The sequence below is a fragment of the Ictalurus furcatus genome, chromosome 12 (assembly GCF_023375685.1).
Source record: "Ictalurus furcatus strain D&B chromosome 12, Billie_1.0, whole genome shotgun sequence".
In the NCBI taxonomy this organism is placed as follows: domain Eukaryota; kingdom Metazoa; phylum Chordata; class Actinopteri; order Siluriformes; family Ictaluridae; genus Ictalurus; species Ictalurus furcatus.
Window position 1 is genome coordinate 14454821 of NC_071266.1, and position 16345 is coordinate 14471165.

General features: G+C 39.1%; 1 protein-coding gene across 1 annotated transcript in view; it reads right to left on the reverse strand.

Annotated features, from left to right (window-relative positions):
* The window catches only part of arid1ab (AT rich interactive domain 1Ab (SWI-like)), a 75230-nt gene that overhangs the window by 44770 nt on the left and 14115 nt on the right, over positions 1–16345 (reverse strand). Inside the window, exons 2-3 of the mRNA XM_053638717.1 lie at positions 7414–7626; positions 1473–2033 (exon numbers count right to left, since the gene is read on the reverse strand). Coding sequence (XP_053494692.1) covers positions 1473–2033; positions 7414–7626 — 774 coding nt within the window. The remainder of the gene's footprint in view (positions 1–1472; positions 2034–7413; positions 7627–16345) is intronic.

Consider the following 16345-nt stretch of genomic DNA (forward strand, 5'->3'; position numbering starts at 1 on the left):
TTGAGGTACTTGATGTCAGACCAGATACAAATGGTCTCAAACTTTTTCATTTAGTTTCATTTACTGTTCTTCGAGCTTGTGCCCTACTTATTTTAAACTTTACATGATTTTCACTTGTTGTCTTTCTGAAGAATAATCTTTCAGCCTTCTTCCGTTTTTTATAGCTGCCTTGCATTTATCATCAAACCATGGCATCCGTTTGCATTTTGTGTTTGGATATGTTTTTGAAATTGTATTATTTGCAATGGAGATGAGTGTACTGGTGAAATGTTTAATAACATCTGTATCATCTTCAGAGGCTTCATAAAACCTTTCATAGCAAAGTGTTTGAAAATTACACCAGTTAACTTTTTTTTAAATTGCCATCCTGGCTTTTTTTTTTTTTTTTTTTTTTTTTTTTTAATAAAAGAGCTTCTTCTATTCCTTTTAGGGTTAGTATAAATGGAAAGTGGTCGCTACCACAAAGGCCATATACTTGCCATGAAAGGTCTAAAAAATAATTCAGGTTCACAATTTATTTGGTTATTGTTAGGTATGTTCCATGCCCTGGGTGTAGGTAAGTGCTGGAGCCATCATTTAAAAGAAATAAGGCGTGATTGTAAATAAATTACTTTTCACATTGATGCGACTATGAATCACATCATTTCTGATTAAAATGGCTGTGCCACCAAACGTCTGTCTATTAGTAGGACCAAAAGTATTTAAAATTGGAAACATTTTAAAAGAGAAGGTAAAATCTGGTGGTAGATTTTTCTTCTGGAGACAAAAATCAAGTCGGTTGAGAACTGTAAGCAGCGCAACTCTGCAAAATTTCCACAGTTCCATTGGATAAAAATATTTTCCATTCTCACATAGGAAAAATAGGAATATTTCCCCTGATTTTTCCTTTTAGGGATGAACTTCTACTCAGACTATCCCTTTCTTTCATTTCAACATCTTTGGTTTGTTTTGTCTTTTGCTTGCGAACAGCTTGACCTTCTTGTATTTCTATTTGTAGTTTGATTTTCTGTTGAGTTCTGTTGTAAGTGAGCTGTTAGCAGTTGTTAAGCTATCACAGAACTCTCAGAGCATGTTTTGACCAGCCAATTGATTGGAGTGAGCCATCCAACCTCCTGTCTTGGTGAAGTATGAGCCAAAGTACAATGTTGAAACCGTTGCAGCCGCAGAAAACCATATTTCTCAGGCCCAAGGATCTCTTCCTCCACCAACACGAGATGAAGGATGGTATTAGCACATCTAAATGGAAAAAGCTTGTGCAAAAGGTATAATCGAGAAAATTGTAACCCTCGTAAGCAGGGCTCAAGGGTTATTCTCTTTTGCCCAAGGAGAAGACCCTAACACTATGGAGGAAAGAGCGTGCCACTGTTCCTTTCACGAGCTACCACCAAGAAGATGGGTCTCGTGCCATACTCGGTGGAGGATTATGGGTAATTTACTGAGAGAGGACAAAAAACAAAAAAAAAACTCCTTACCTGCTGTGGAGGTGGGAAGCGCTGGAAGGGTGTCTGCTGCTGAGGCTGTGTTGGTGGGGTTTGTGTATAGGGTGAGGGCTGGTGTCCCTGTGGAGGACCATGACCCATGGGCTGCTGGGATTGCTGAGGAGGCCCTACATTGGGCTGCTGTGGAGTTGCGCCTTGTTGCTGCTGTTGAGTAGGAGGAGGAGCAGGGGGAGGTTGCCCGGAACCAGGCGTTGCTTGAGGGAATCCAGGCTGCTGCTGAGAGCCCTGAGCTGACTGAGGTGTACCCTGGGACTGAGAAAGAGCCTGGGATTGGGGATAAGGTGGTTGGGAATGTGGAGGCTGGGGATATGAAGACTGGGCCTGGGGTTGATGGGAGTAAGGAGGCCCACCCTGAGACAGAGGAGGACCTGACTGAGGTTGTGAGTATGGATGCTGGGAGGCTGGGCCACTGGAATGCTGCTGAGGGTATGAACCCTGCTGAAGGCCTCCATGGGGAGTAAGAGGATTCTGCTGACCGTAGTAGCCTCCTTGGCTCTGGCCATAAGCTCCTGGGCCTTGTTGTCCATAACCCATCTATAGCGGAAAAAAAGAAGAGACGGAACAGTACAGTACAGCACAACAAAACAGTTTATCTCTGAACAAATCTCTGAAATAAATTAGTTGTAAAAATTCATTTTCCAACTATTTTACACACTCATTCTAGTCACTTAAGACCAAAAAGGCAAGACAAGATTCAGATTTCACATGAATAAGGCTTTTCTTTCCTCTTGTCCAAATAACCCATCAATAGTAGACATGGACTATAGAAACAGAACAGCTTGAACAATGCGTTCAAAAGACAAATAAAAAGGCTCAAAGGGCCTTCCAATTACTGCTGAGACTCACTACAAACTTAAGGAAACTTAAATCCAAGCTTATAAATAAATTTAAAAATTACTCAAAAAAGGGCTCGACATTTTTTTGGACAAAATATTTTAAGCAGATGCTTGGCCATGCATTAACTAACTATGGCTTTGAGGGTATGTGCACACTGAAAGCAAATTCCCTATCCAATATTTTGCAGCTTTAAATTTTCAAAAGGAAAAAAAAGGTATTGCTAACAGCACAAATCCACATGCAAAATGTGGGATTTGTATGGTACTGACTATTCATGTTGTTCAACATGTTATCAACGTGCTGTTACCCCACTGCAAATGATTGTCTGTGAAGACAGTTCCATTTATCACGTTCCTCCCCAAAAAAATAATAATTTGGACCAATACCTTAGTTCTAGCTATATACTGGTCTAATGTTAGTTAAGCCCTACATATAACTTCAGACTGTGATTTGAAGCTCAAGCACAGTTGGGTTATGCAGCAAAACAAGGATCTGAAGCCCAAAAAAAAAAAAAAAAAAAAAAAAAAAAAAAAAAAAAAAAAGAGAGTCCACATCTGAATGACTCAAAAGAAACGAAGAAGAAATGAAGGTTTTGAGGTGGCCTAGACAACGTTCTGAACCCCATTCAGATGCTGTTGCAGAAACTTAAATGGGCAGTTCATGCTTGAAAGCCCTTCAATATGGTTGAATCAAAGCAATTCTGCAAAGGAGAGTTTTTTCCTCCACAGTGATGTGAAAGACTGATCTCTAGTTATCGGAAGTATTTAGTTGCAGATGTCGCTGTAAGTTTAGGGGAGAATTATCTTTTCACGAGCGACATGTTGCGTAGCCTTTTCACTTCAATAGATAATTTAACTGTGTTGCGTTTCCTCATGTTCCGAGTGTCATATTACATGTATGAGGATCTGAAACAGTTTAGTGTGACAAATATGCAAAAATAGAGGAAATCACAAGGAGGGTGCACTTTCACAGTACTGTACATCTGTAATCGAAATTGACATGCTCTTCAAATCAATTTGTAATCAGAACTGTCCGCAAAGCACCTCTGTAGTCACATCAAAACACGCTTATACACTCTGTATAGAAGGCAGTAGATAAAGCTGTAAAAACTTTAAAAAGACCTGACAGAAAAAAGAAATTTAATAGGGGTGTAATGGAAAAGGAAAAAACACTGAATTCCATTGACATGAATTCCATTGACATTGGTGCCTTGATAGCAAAAATTTGCATTGCCTGAATATGCCTTTTCTATTGATTACAATATTCAACTTTGTAAATGTACAATGATTAAAACGTATTAATTATTTGGTGTTCGTGTGATCCATTCAGACTCTTAGCAGCGTATAACAAAACTAAAGAAAAAACCAAAAAACTAAAACAAAAGCTGTGCATTAGAACGCAACAGTTATATATGAGGCCAAGTGCTTACGGGTGTGATTCATAAGGGGGCATGGCTAAAGCATGGGGTGATTCTTATTCTGGTGTTAGTTAGACGTGGGATTCAGCACACTGTAATGAAACACCACTTGCTGGCAATCAGCAATAGAACCTCCCAGGAAGCCAAAGTGCTCCCATACATCAGACCTACTTCCAGCTCCTGTTTGCTGCTGAACGCAGTAGTACACTAGTATACTAGCATGTTGTCTTGTAAAAACAGTGTGCGTATGTTTGTAAACTCAAGGCACTCTATTTAAACTCTATTTTCTGGTCACTCCATTGCTGAAATATGCCGTCACTTCCTGTTTGGCAGCTTAGCCATCAAACACATTTGGGCATTATGAAGGAACCATCCCACAAATCAAACATCAGAGAAACAAGTTTTGTTTGGGTTGGTCTCATGATGATGCTGAGGTTATGAACTTGAATTAGCATGCGACGTACGTGGCCGTGCCTCCTGGTATGTGGAAAAGGGGAACAATACCGTGGGATGAAATCTGAGTTAGCAAAACCTAAACATGTGTAAAGAAACATGTATAAAAGATGTTCACTCGTGATGATGCTGAAATTTTTCAATGTGAATCTGAAGATATTTTAATATAGTGGTTCTGAAAATTCAGGTTTAAAAAAAATAAGATAGTTCAAGGAGCTATAAAATTCGAGCGATTTTAGAGAAAACATTTGGGATACTCAGAAAGAGCAAACGAGCCAGGCTCTAATCAAACTCATTCCTGGCCAATCATAACACACCTGTGAGGTTCATAGATTCATTTATTAGTCATATTTTCATGGTGCAGCATGATGCCAGGAAGAGTACCACCACAGAGGGCTTTTCCCAAATTTAAGTTGCTTCTCTTCTTGATCCGAAATCAAATTAAATACCAGTGTTACTTCTTTAATTATCGGTCATTATAAAATATAATCGACTGCTTGATTGCCAGCACCAAGAAGATCCAGCCAGCAAATCCAGCCATACTTTAGCATAGTCAGCCACAGTGGAAATCAGTGAGACCAGCTCTTTTTTCGATTCAGTTGCTGTTGCTGATATATTGCCTCCCTTTCCATTTTCAGTAGCCCTCTAGCATTCTAAACAAACTCAAAGTCTGTTTTTATCTTTAGGTCATGCCGCTAAATATTTGGTGTCAGAACACCCCATGTAACAAAGATCAGAAAATTTGCAAAAGAAAAAAGCTAAGAAGCAGTTTTTGTTAAAATTCAAAAAGGCAGACTTCCTGTTTGACAAATCACAAATTTTAATGCTGTTTTGGCTGAATGGTCAAATCCCCACAGCCACAACCCGAAATATTACTCACATGAAAACACAAGTTATGTTACGAGGCCAACAGTGGACCGTAAAGCGTTCCCATACTGTAAAGGTGTTATCTGTTGTAACATGCGCCTCGATTTCTATCAGATGCATCTTAGGTCTAAGTGAAGATGTAGCATGCTTCAAAACAAAGTAAAACTAAATGATAATGAAATTTACTCTGGAAAACATTTGGTGGAAACCCAACACTGTTCATCACCCTGAGAACACCATCCCCACAGTGAAGCATGATGGTGCTAGCATCATGTTGTGGGGATGCCTTTCATCAGCAGGGACTGGGAAATTAGTCAGGGTTGAGGGCAAGATGAATGGAGTCAAAGGTAGGGTAAACAAACCTGTCACTCTGTTCCAATCTGCCAGAGACTTGATACTCAGTACCACAACCCTAAGCACACTGCCAAAACTACACTAGAGTGGCTCAAACCAACAACCTGAACGAGTCAGAAAGGTCCAGTCAAACCCTAGACCACAATCTGATTGAGAATCTTTGGCTATTCACCAACTGACCTATTCAATCTGACAGAATCTAAGCAATTTTGCCAAAAACTTGCAAAAATATTGGGATCTAGATGCACAAAGCTGATAGAGACGCATCCCAGAACCTTGAAGCTGTAATTCCAGCTGAATGCGATTCTACCCAATGGGGTGAATACATATGAAATGAACACATTTTTTCGTCTCACAATAAATAAATGTTTTACACCTTCAAATGTTAGACACGTGTAAATCAAATGGTAAATATTCCACTGAAGTCCATTTTAATTCCCGGTTGCAGTTCACAGGGGTGAATAATTATGTAAGGCACTCTACACTGATGAAGTGTATGGGATATAAAATAAATTCTCATTACCGTAATATTCAGTCTCATCAGGATACAGGATAAATATTCTTATTAAAAGGTTTCCATAAAACATTAAACACACTAGTTTAGTAAAAAAATATTTTCTGTAATGAGAGAAGTGGTGAATATTTACCTAAATGATCATAAATTATCATTAAGTAATCATTCATAAATTAAACGCAATAGAGTATTGAGTAAATGTACATATGAAGGGTTAAAAGCTGTTAATCTTTTAAAATAAACAATCTACTGTATCATTTTTATTGAGATTTTATCTGAGCAGTATCTCAAAAATATGGAAACTGATCACAACAAGATTCTATAATATAACTCACTACAATTTCAGACCTAAACGTTTGTTCCCAAGCAAAAGATATCAAATAAATAGTTTTTTGTGAGAATTAATCACATATGGAGTAACTACTGAATTTACTGAAAAAAGGTTAAAGCTCTACAGAGACCACTCACAGATTTCTTCTCTCTCTGCCCAAAGTTTAATCACAGCTTTCACCTCATTTCCTATTGAACTTTCAAAAACACAACCAATGAGCTAACCCACTATACACAGCATGGAAAGAACCATCTTACTTTGCACAGAACACACTAATACTCATTAAAACATTCTTTTTTACATGCAAAGGATAAAATGGAATCTGTTTGGGAACCATGCCCCCCCCCCACCCACATCCCCCAAATCCACCAACTATAACGCTTTAAGCAGTCACTATAAGCCAAAACAAAAACTTCACATCCAGGGCTTCACTTTCAGTCTTGCAACTGCTAATGGGATAAAACTGTAGATAGCAGACATTGGCATTGATATTCATCCCCCAGAACCCTACAGTGTTAGGGCATCACATTATTGGTGTTTTATTTCCAGGCTTTCCACTGATGATAATTTCGGGGTAGACTAATTCCGCTCACATTTTCAGCCAGACTATTGTCCTGTTTCAGTCATGTGCTCTGGTTCTCATAGCCACTTTACTTATGAACATCTGCAGAAAAGCAATGGCGGAGAATTCAAATACGTCTGAGAAGCAACAAGTCCCAGGATAAATATATACAGATTTGAAGTCAGCACAGACATTGCCAAATCTGCAGAAATTTGCATGCATTTAATCCACACTCCATCTCTGTACAGCAAAGAGTACAGAAGCCTAACAGTACTTAGTTGCTGGATGGGTCGGTGAAACAAAGCTATGGAACTTGAAGTCAGGTAATTACACAGCTGTATCGCTTTATCAAGTTAGCCATCTTGTTCACTGATCAGGCCAATTTGGAATGGAATATCTTAAGACGTGTCTTTTTGCAGTATTTTTAGATGTCTATTGTTGCATACATCACATTGAAGGCCTACTGATACCACACAGTAACTAAAGCATGGTGACAGCAACGTCACGTGAAACAAATGGATATAATTGGATCCTAACTCCTAAAATCAAATCAGTCAGCCATCTTAGCTCAGAACTCACCTGCTGTCCGTATTGCATGCCTCCCATAGCACCAGGGGTGCGTCCCTGCATGGTCATTGGGTATCTCTGTGGTCCTGGGGAGCCATAGCCTTGACCAGGGAAGGGAGGCCCTTGCTGAGCACCTGGTGGAGGCCCCTGCTGTTGAGAATAAGGGTTTCCTGCTCCATAATGCTGGCTCCTGATCTTCCCCACCTGGTCCATTGGGCTTGGGGTCTAACAAGACAGAAAAATGGAGAGGAAGAAATTAATCAGTTTAGTTCCGACCTACATGCTGTACATACTTCATTTGACTGTGCGCAATCATTTCTGTAGATTCATGTTTCAAATACTATTTATTAATCTGAAATTAGATCCGACACTTAAAATGCATTGGCCAAGGGTAGATTCAAGAAATGTGCATTCTAAACCAACATTTAATTATAGTTGAACCGTGTGAGATTTTCCACCTGATCAGGACTGTGAGAGTGTATCAGACTGAATGCTGACTGGCAGTCATATCTCCCAAAATGACCACATGATTCTCCAAGGCAGAAAACGCCAAAGTAGTACATTCAACTAAAGAAGCTGAAATCACGGACAATATAGAAAAACATACAGGCACAGAATACACACGCTGAAAGTAATCTGACACGAGGGTTTACACGAGTATTATTTTGTAAAACGATTATCTGCCTCATTCAATCAGACAGAAATTTCAGTTGGATTGCACCTCAATCGCTTTATTCTGACCGAGGTGTTTATATGAACATTTTCTACAACCCCTGGGAAAAATGATGGAAAACACCACACTTGGAGGTTGTTCACCTGGTGATTCCATACTTTTTTCCTCTACCTGATCTGGAAAAAAACGTGCTATTGATTAAAATAATTTCATTCAACTTGTTTGAAGCATATTTCATGAAGCCAGAATGTTTAGCTTATTAAACAAAAATTGTTTTGTCATATCTGTGATTTGTTTATTTGCTCCAAAGTAAAAAAAAAAGCCAGTTGAGTATCCTCCAAGTGTGGTGATTCCATAATTTTTGCCAGGGGTTGTATTCCATCTGAGCTCTCAGTCGGATTATTAGGCTGCATGTGAACGAAGGCACTGTAGTACTGAGAAGGGAAAAAAGAAAAAAACTCTGGTATAAAGGCATTTTAAGGGTTCTGGATTGTGCGATTTTTGAAAAGGACAAGAGCACTTACAATCTGGAGATCAGCATAACTTCACATCTAAGCTTTTACTGAACACTTGCAAGTTTATTCGGCAAATATTTTTCCAAAAGTTCTCCAAATACTTAAATCGCAATGCACTTAGTAAGTCACACTGGTGGGGAGCAGCTGCAATGAAAGGCAAAACGGACAGATTTTGTGAATAACTGACCGCATAGCAAGTGTTTTAAGCAAAATTTCAAATGGTCCAGCAAAGGATCTAAAAACATGTAATTTTCCTGCCTGAAGGTACAGTGGAGAGGGGGGGAGAAAAAAAGAGCCATGCAATGAATAAAGCATTTTAAAAACAAGAAGTGAGCATTGACAGACGTGTAAAATGTTCGAGTTTCTAGTTCAATCAGTAATTCAATGACATGGGCATGATATGAGGCCAAATGTTTACACACACCTACGCTAAACATATTCAATCTTAGTTTCACAATCAACAAATCCGATGTTGATTACCATACATTTCTTTTAGAAATGTCAGTTTCATACAAGTCAATTAGGTCGCCTATTCTGTTCAACATCAGAGATATTTTAAATCGATGTAGAGACAGATTTATTTCAGTTTTAATTCATTAAACCAAAAATTCAGTGGGTCAAAAGTTTACATACATCAAGTTGACCATCTCTTGAAATACTGTGGAAGAACTAGACATTGATGTAATGACTTTCAGAAGCGTCAGTTGTCCCAAATAGGAGTGCACTTGGGGCTGTATTCAAGGGCCTACCTTTAGAGCCAGTGTCTTTTTGCTCTGGATACCATGGAAATATTCAAGACCTCAGGGAAAAAAAATTGTTGACCTCCAGAAGTCACGTTCCTCCTTAGGAGCATAATAATTTGGGAGCACACCAACAGTGCATCGTTCAAATAGGAGACAAATTAACTCCCAGGAATGACTGAACATTGTCCCAAAAGTTCCAACTGAACCCCAAGACAACAAAGCAGCTGGTGAAGGAATTGGAGGCATGAGGTACTAAAGTATGTACATCCACCATTAAGAGATTCCTCAATACTATCAACAATCATCCCAAGCCAGATGAGAGGATTTTAAAAGCAACCATCTCGTAGAAGTAAAACAAATACTATAGTACCCAATATATAGGAGAAGTAAAAATAAAAATGCTATCAACCAAATGAAAATATGAAATCAAATATAACAATATGCAACCAAATGAAAACAATTCAGGCGTATGCAGAAAAGGCAATAACAGTGTTTACAGGAGGAGAGACGCAAGACAATTTCTTTAATAATAATTACAAAAATTTAGGAGCACAATTGAAGTTTTCTTTTTTTTTTTCTTTTTTTTGGAGATGGTAACATTAATGTGCCACAATATAACTCACAAGTAGGCATGAGAAAACTTGAGTTTGTCAATTATGACAAAATTTAGGAACATAGTGTGAGCCATGACAAATTAATTTACCTTCTGATAAACTAAATTTAATATTTTCTGTTAATTTTACAGACTGTATGCAAAAAACAACCGTTAACCTGTACCACCTTGTAAACAAATACAATAAACATCAATGTTCAGTGTTTGAAGTCTGCTCCTCTTAAATATATTTAAAGCTACAATATTAGACATTTTCCGCTGTCATGGTTCTGGGCTGGAGTCAGTTCTCGAACCAATCTGTGTATATTGTGTATATATCTGAATAATCTCATATAGGATGTGATTGGGTGAGTTCATTTACCTGTCAGATGGGAAGCGCTTTAGTTTAATGGTGTTCATTAGGGACGCACCGATCAGGATTTTTACGGCCGAAACCGATCCAGATACCAATCTTTTTATGTTTAAGCTTTAATCAGGAGGTCTGTCATAAACAGTTAAATGTAAGCTCTCTGCTCATGGTCACTGTTAATTGAATTAAAATAATAGCAATGAGAAATACTGTTGGTTAATTGATAAATAAACAAGGAAGGAGAGCAGCAGCATACTCCTTCTGAACAGTTGCTAATCTTTATTATTAAATAATTCCTCACCAATCATAAAGAAGTTTGAATTAAAACGCACCTTGTAGCGTTTGCATTATTTTTAATTTACTCCGCCCGACACCGCTTTGTCTACACGAGCAGGTGAAAGTTCAGATCATTTTGCGCAATCAATAAAAGATGGCGGTTTGTGAGATTGGGAAGTTGAGAGATGCAGATGTTCAGTGTTACGCTTGTCATCATAATGGCTTCTCTGCAGTATTTCCACACTTGTTCGGTTGACTGAGGTGATGAAAAGCAGTGTGAAAGTAACTGCTGCGCAGCGTATATGAATTTTGGACTTCCTGTAGTTTTTATTCCGATTGTATTATACAACTCCAAACAGGTCACTCGCACCGATGCAAATAAATATTTATTCAGAGTCACACAAAGAACTTTTCAGTCACAAATGCAAGTGAAATGGTTGCACTGTAGAGCCCTGAGTTTATCTGCAAAGTTTTTTCGTGTTCGGCGTGATAACGTTTAATGTCCCCGACAACCTCCGTAGTGCCATTTAGCATCGTGCTAGTGTCATGATTTCCCCTCGCGCAAGCACTGGAGCTCGAAGCGAAACTGGCAGCTCAAGCGCCAAAATGCTAACCCCATTTCCGGGTTTTGGCATTACAAAATGACGTCATCCCTGCGCCAAAATTTAGGAAGCGCTTGATTTGATCTGTAGTGGAGTTTTCTATGAGCGGAGGACGAACTTTAAACGGCAATATCGCAGTTGATCATGTTCATTTAATCGTGGGCAGTCAAAATCGTAATCGCGATCGATATTCGATTAATTGTGCAGCCCTACTTTATACACTGTTTATCAAACACATCCTCTTTACACAAGTTAAGCAGATCGTTCTTCACACTGTAATCTATACAAACCTGGTCCGCTTTTTAACGTATACAAATAACCATAACCATCATAAAACCATAAAACTCAACACTAGAATGCTCTGCATTTTTCCCGTCTAATAAAGCATCATTTCTAACCACATGTTTATATTAAAACAGTTATAAAAATAGGCAAATATTTGTTATTTTCTGGATACAGAAATCAGTATGTTCTACTGATCATTAAAAGAAATGACGCAAGCTAATGAGCTTAGCAGCATGACCCCTTTTATAGTAGTTATATATAAGGCTACATTTATCCAGAGCGACTTACAGAACAGTTTTGTAGTCTCTGTCAAAAACAAGTTCAGTAGGTCAGGGACTCGGTATCAAGCTAAAACCCTAATGAGAACGTTAAAAAAAGCATGAAAAGAAAACACAACACACAGACTTGAGAGGGGGAAAAAAAAAAAAGGATCAACAAAGTGCTAGCATCAGTGCATCCTTGAAGCACAGACTACACGATGATCAGCTTTCCCTCCCATCAATATATACATGTGGACAATATTTATGTCTCTAATGCTTCATCACATGAATTTGATTATTGACAAGGCAGCTGGAGGTGGTGAGAGCAGTCCCAGAGACAGTGTGTAATTCGCAGATGATTTTCATGCAGCCATTGTGGATAACTGGATCAGTCATCATACTGCACAAATCACATCACAGGAAAAATACACCAGAACAACTTTCATGTTAATCTTTATAATTAACGCGTGGTCTTCAGTGGCAATCAAGAGTTACTTCGGAATGAATGCGACTTTTTTGTTTCCACTTTGGTTAACAGTTTCCTACGTTACCCGCAATGCCATCCGACTACATGCTAATAGTGGTGCAGCGACATTTTGCCTTTGCTTCATCTCTACCTAAATAGACTGATGCAGCAGCGCTTTAGTGCTTTAGTCTGTCTAGCTCACTCACCTCCTCATCAGCTCAAAAAAATCAGCTTCCAAAGCGTCACCTTTCATGTTAATACCTCCACCAACACCATCACGCTCACCACATTGTAAACCGCTAACTATCCAGTCCATACAAGATTTCACAGTTTTTTTGTGATTGTTGCAGCCAAAATGCTTTTGTGGCTGTGGCTTTTTTCTAAATTTGCGATGCAATTTGTGGCGCTTTTGGAAAACTACTTGAATTAGTGAAATTTCAATTGCAGAAAATTGTTTTGCACCAATGTTTGTTGGTAAATGAGACCTTTTAGCTGTGATCATGTTAGACGCACGTCAATTGAAGAGGGATATGGCCGAATGTGCGTTGTGATGAGATCACCTGGCGCATCTTGGCCCATATCTGCAGTAATTTTGAAAAATGGCAAGCTCCTCCCAATTTTGCAGAGTTATCTTAATTTTCGCTCATTTCTGCAATCATAAAATCACAAAATCCTGAACGGACTGCATAAACGAGTCTCTGGCGTAACTCAGTATGACTGTGACAAGGTTGCATTGCATTCTGGGACTTTGAGCCAATGTGTGCAACAAAGTCTCCACTACTTCATTACAGTGACACTGAACGTTGCTGGAAAATGGAGAGTGAGAAAAGAAGCTCCTGCTCTTTTGCTTTTAGGAGAAAAGACTGCAATTTGAGGCTGCTGAAAATTCTATGTAATAAAATCTTTTCACAGGAAAAATTAAAATTCAGCACAGAAAAACAAATTACTACCAGAATCTTTGTAATATAGTTTCTCCCCCATTAATCACCCCGGGTCCCACAGGGTCCCACCCCTCGCTCATGCAGTGGTGGCCATCTTGCACATACACACAAGAATAACGCTGTATTCAACTCAAGTTCATAACTCCTCATTTCTGTCTTCAGACTCGGGGGGGGGAAAAAACCCCAAAGAATTCACTACTTCAATAACTGTACTGGAACTCTGGAGCGCAGCAAGTGGCGACAAATCAACATGGCCGCTCACAGCATCAGCAGTTAACACAGCAACACTTCTTACCTCTTAAATACATGTATTAGCTTTAGATCAATCAACATACAAACACATTCACCTGTTAAATCTATAACACTGACTCTACAGTTCACTGTTTTAAGGAGGAAAATATACATCAACAAAAGATGAACACTGAAGAGTCCATGGGTATTTAACCCAAGTTCAAAGCTTGAACATAGTCATTCTGAGCTCCAGAGGCAAGTCAAACGCTGTCTAAATCCAGCCTTAACACCCTCTTACAATCATCAGACTGCCCTACTCTTTTTAGCAACCTCCACAAAAAAAAAAAAAACAAAAAAAAACACCACACCCCCCCTTTCCTGAGGTCATTGAAGAAGACCATTAGAGCTATTTATAGCTGTAAGACACAATACAGTCTGGGTGAGTCCAGCAAAACTCTGCCTGTCTGTGTGTGCGCGTGTGTGTGTGTGTGTGTGTGTGTGTGTGTGTGTGTGTGTGTGTGTGTGTGCGCGCGTGCGCGTGTGTGCGCCAAAGCCAGCCCAGATTCTGCTGCGGCTTTAATAACACACTATTGGCACTGGATGAATTGCAGAAGAGCAACCACGGATTCCGCGCCCAGTCTGGAAGGACAGAGGAGCTGGATTTTGGCATCTAATCCTGAACCTGACCATTTAACCTCATGTGATCTACTGACCTCTGAACCAAACACACAAAATCCACACACACAGAATCCCCATAAGACTTAAATACGAACAGTGAAATCTTCCATTTGACATCTTTAGTGTGCTTTCTCAATGGTATATGAAGAATGTGTAGAGATTAAGCGGTCAGGTTCACTACAAGTGGGAAACCGAGGCAGGGATGCCTCCGCCATACTTCTCGTTACTAATGTGTATGCCTGAAATACCCTTAAAATACACTTCAAACAGGAAGGGAGCTATCGAAGAAAAACTATTCCAGACATTTGACCTGGCTGTGACCATGACCCCATTTGGGTCAATTCCAAAAACCGAATCATTTCATCTGCTGGATAAAATGAAAGGGTATGCCACAACCATGACTCTGCCTTGAAGAGCCTGCCCATGAAAACTCAGTGACTGGGTAAACAGGGGATTAGTTAAAGACACGACCAAGAAGCCGAGGGGAAAGTCTGAAGGAGCTGGAGAGAATTATTCGTTTTATCTGCATTTTTCTCTGCAAGCCTGGATTTGTTCAATTCTGACTAACCAAATTCAAAATAAAGGCAAAATAAATATACAATGCCTGTCCCGCTAACTGAAACACTCCGATGCTAAATTAATTGAACTTGCTGTGTGTGTGTGTGTGTGTGTGTGTGTGTGTGTGTGTGTGTGTGTGTGTGTGTGTGTGTGTGTGTGTGTGTGTACGTACATGAGGAGAATCAATAGCTGCGTTTACATGGACAACAATAATCCACTTTTAACCCAATTAAGACCATACTTTGATTAAGAAACTACCATGCAAACAGCAATTTTTAATTACCTTAATCTAATTAAGGTCATACTCGAAGTAAGCAATAATCGAATTAAGACAGGTGGAGTACTCCTGTTTTAGTCGCATTATGGACGTGTATTACAGACATGTAAATACCTTAATCACATTATGAACATCGCGTGAGAGTTTTCACCGCATTTTGCGACAGGACATGATCACACACGGCAGTGCTCAACGTTTTACGGCTGAGTCCCAAAATGCACACTTGCCTACTATAGGCCTGTAGTGGGGAAAAATACATGCATCTCGGCTACTATATAGACGGTAAGTACGCGGTTTGAGACGCAGCCCACGGCTTCAAGCAGTTGTCTATTAGCACGTATAGCATGACAAACAATTAACTGCACTTAAAGCGTTCGTAAAAAAATTTAATAAAAACACCCAAAACTGTATACGGTGCCATAACGAAGACAAACTGTATGTTGATACGTGAAATTCTGGAGGGACGTGGGACGGCGTGGCGCGGTGACGTAATGACACAGGCTGTTAATCTAATTATGTTCTATAACATGTAAAACAGGAACATGAAAGGAGTATTCTAAAAGCGACTCGTGAACACCTTATTCACATTATTATCTTACTCAGAGTAAGGTCAATAATTAGATTACTGCTGTCCATGTAAACATAGTCATTTTCAGCAACCGGAATCAACTTCAAAGCTTTGGGGATGACTTAGTTTTCAATGCCAGGAACCAGTGAGTCGACTCTGTTTAGGATGGACTCTGATGTGAACCAAAAGCAGGATGGAGACTTGATGCCTTGACACACAACATTTATTAAAAATATTATTGCGCATGTTAAGAAATGCTACACTACAGCCTAACACTGCATAACGCACATGCTACATGACATGAGCAGTGTTTTGAAGTGAGAAAACATTCGCTTCTTAGACTCATCATTCGTATGAGACCCATACTCATGAGTTGCCGTACAAAGTATCAACTTTTTGGCAAAAGTAGCACAAGACAATGATTTCTGATAGAGCAGGAAAAATCAATAAATACCATAAATGTGCAATCCAGCTAGAAAACCAGATAAGATTGGACAAGTGCACAGCAGTAAATAATCATGATTCAAGAAGTTACATCGCACTTCCATTGTTTCTCAGATTCCCACAGACAAGTTACAACATAACGAAATGTTACTCGCACGAGAAACACAAGGGATGTCATGAAGCCAGTAGTGTAATGTAAAGAGTTCAGATCAAATTTTCAAATCAGATCAAAATGTTTTATGTGAGGTAGGACCACAGCATGCTTCATAACACTGTCAACTAATCAATAATGAAATTCATTCACAACTTTTTGGAGGTTATCGATGTTATCAATTTTGTCAATTAGTTGTTGCAGTTCTACATAGGTGTTTTCCCCAAAGGCACCTTGGAGACCCAACAAACATGGAAAAAGGATCAAATTGTTTTGTTATTTATACAAAATGCTACTGTACAACACTACTCATC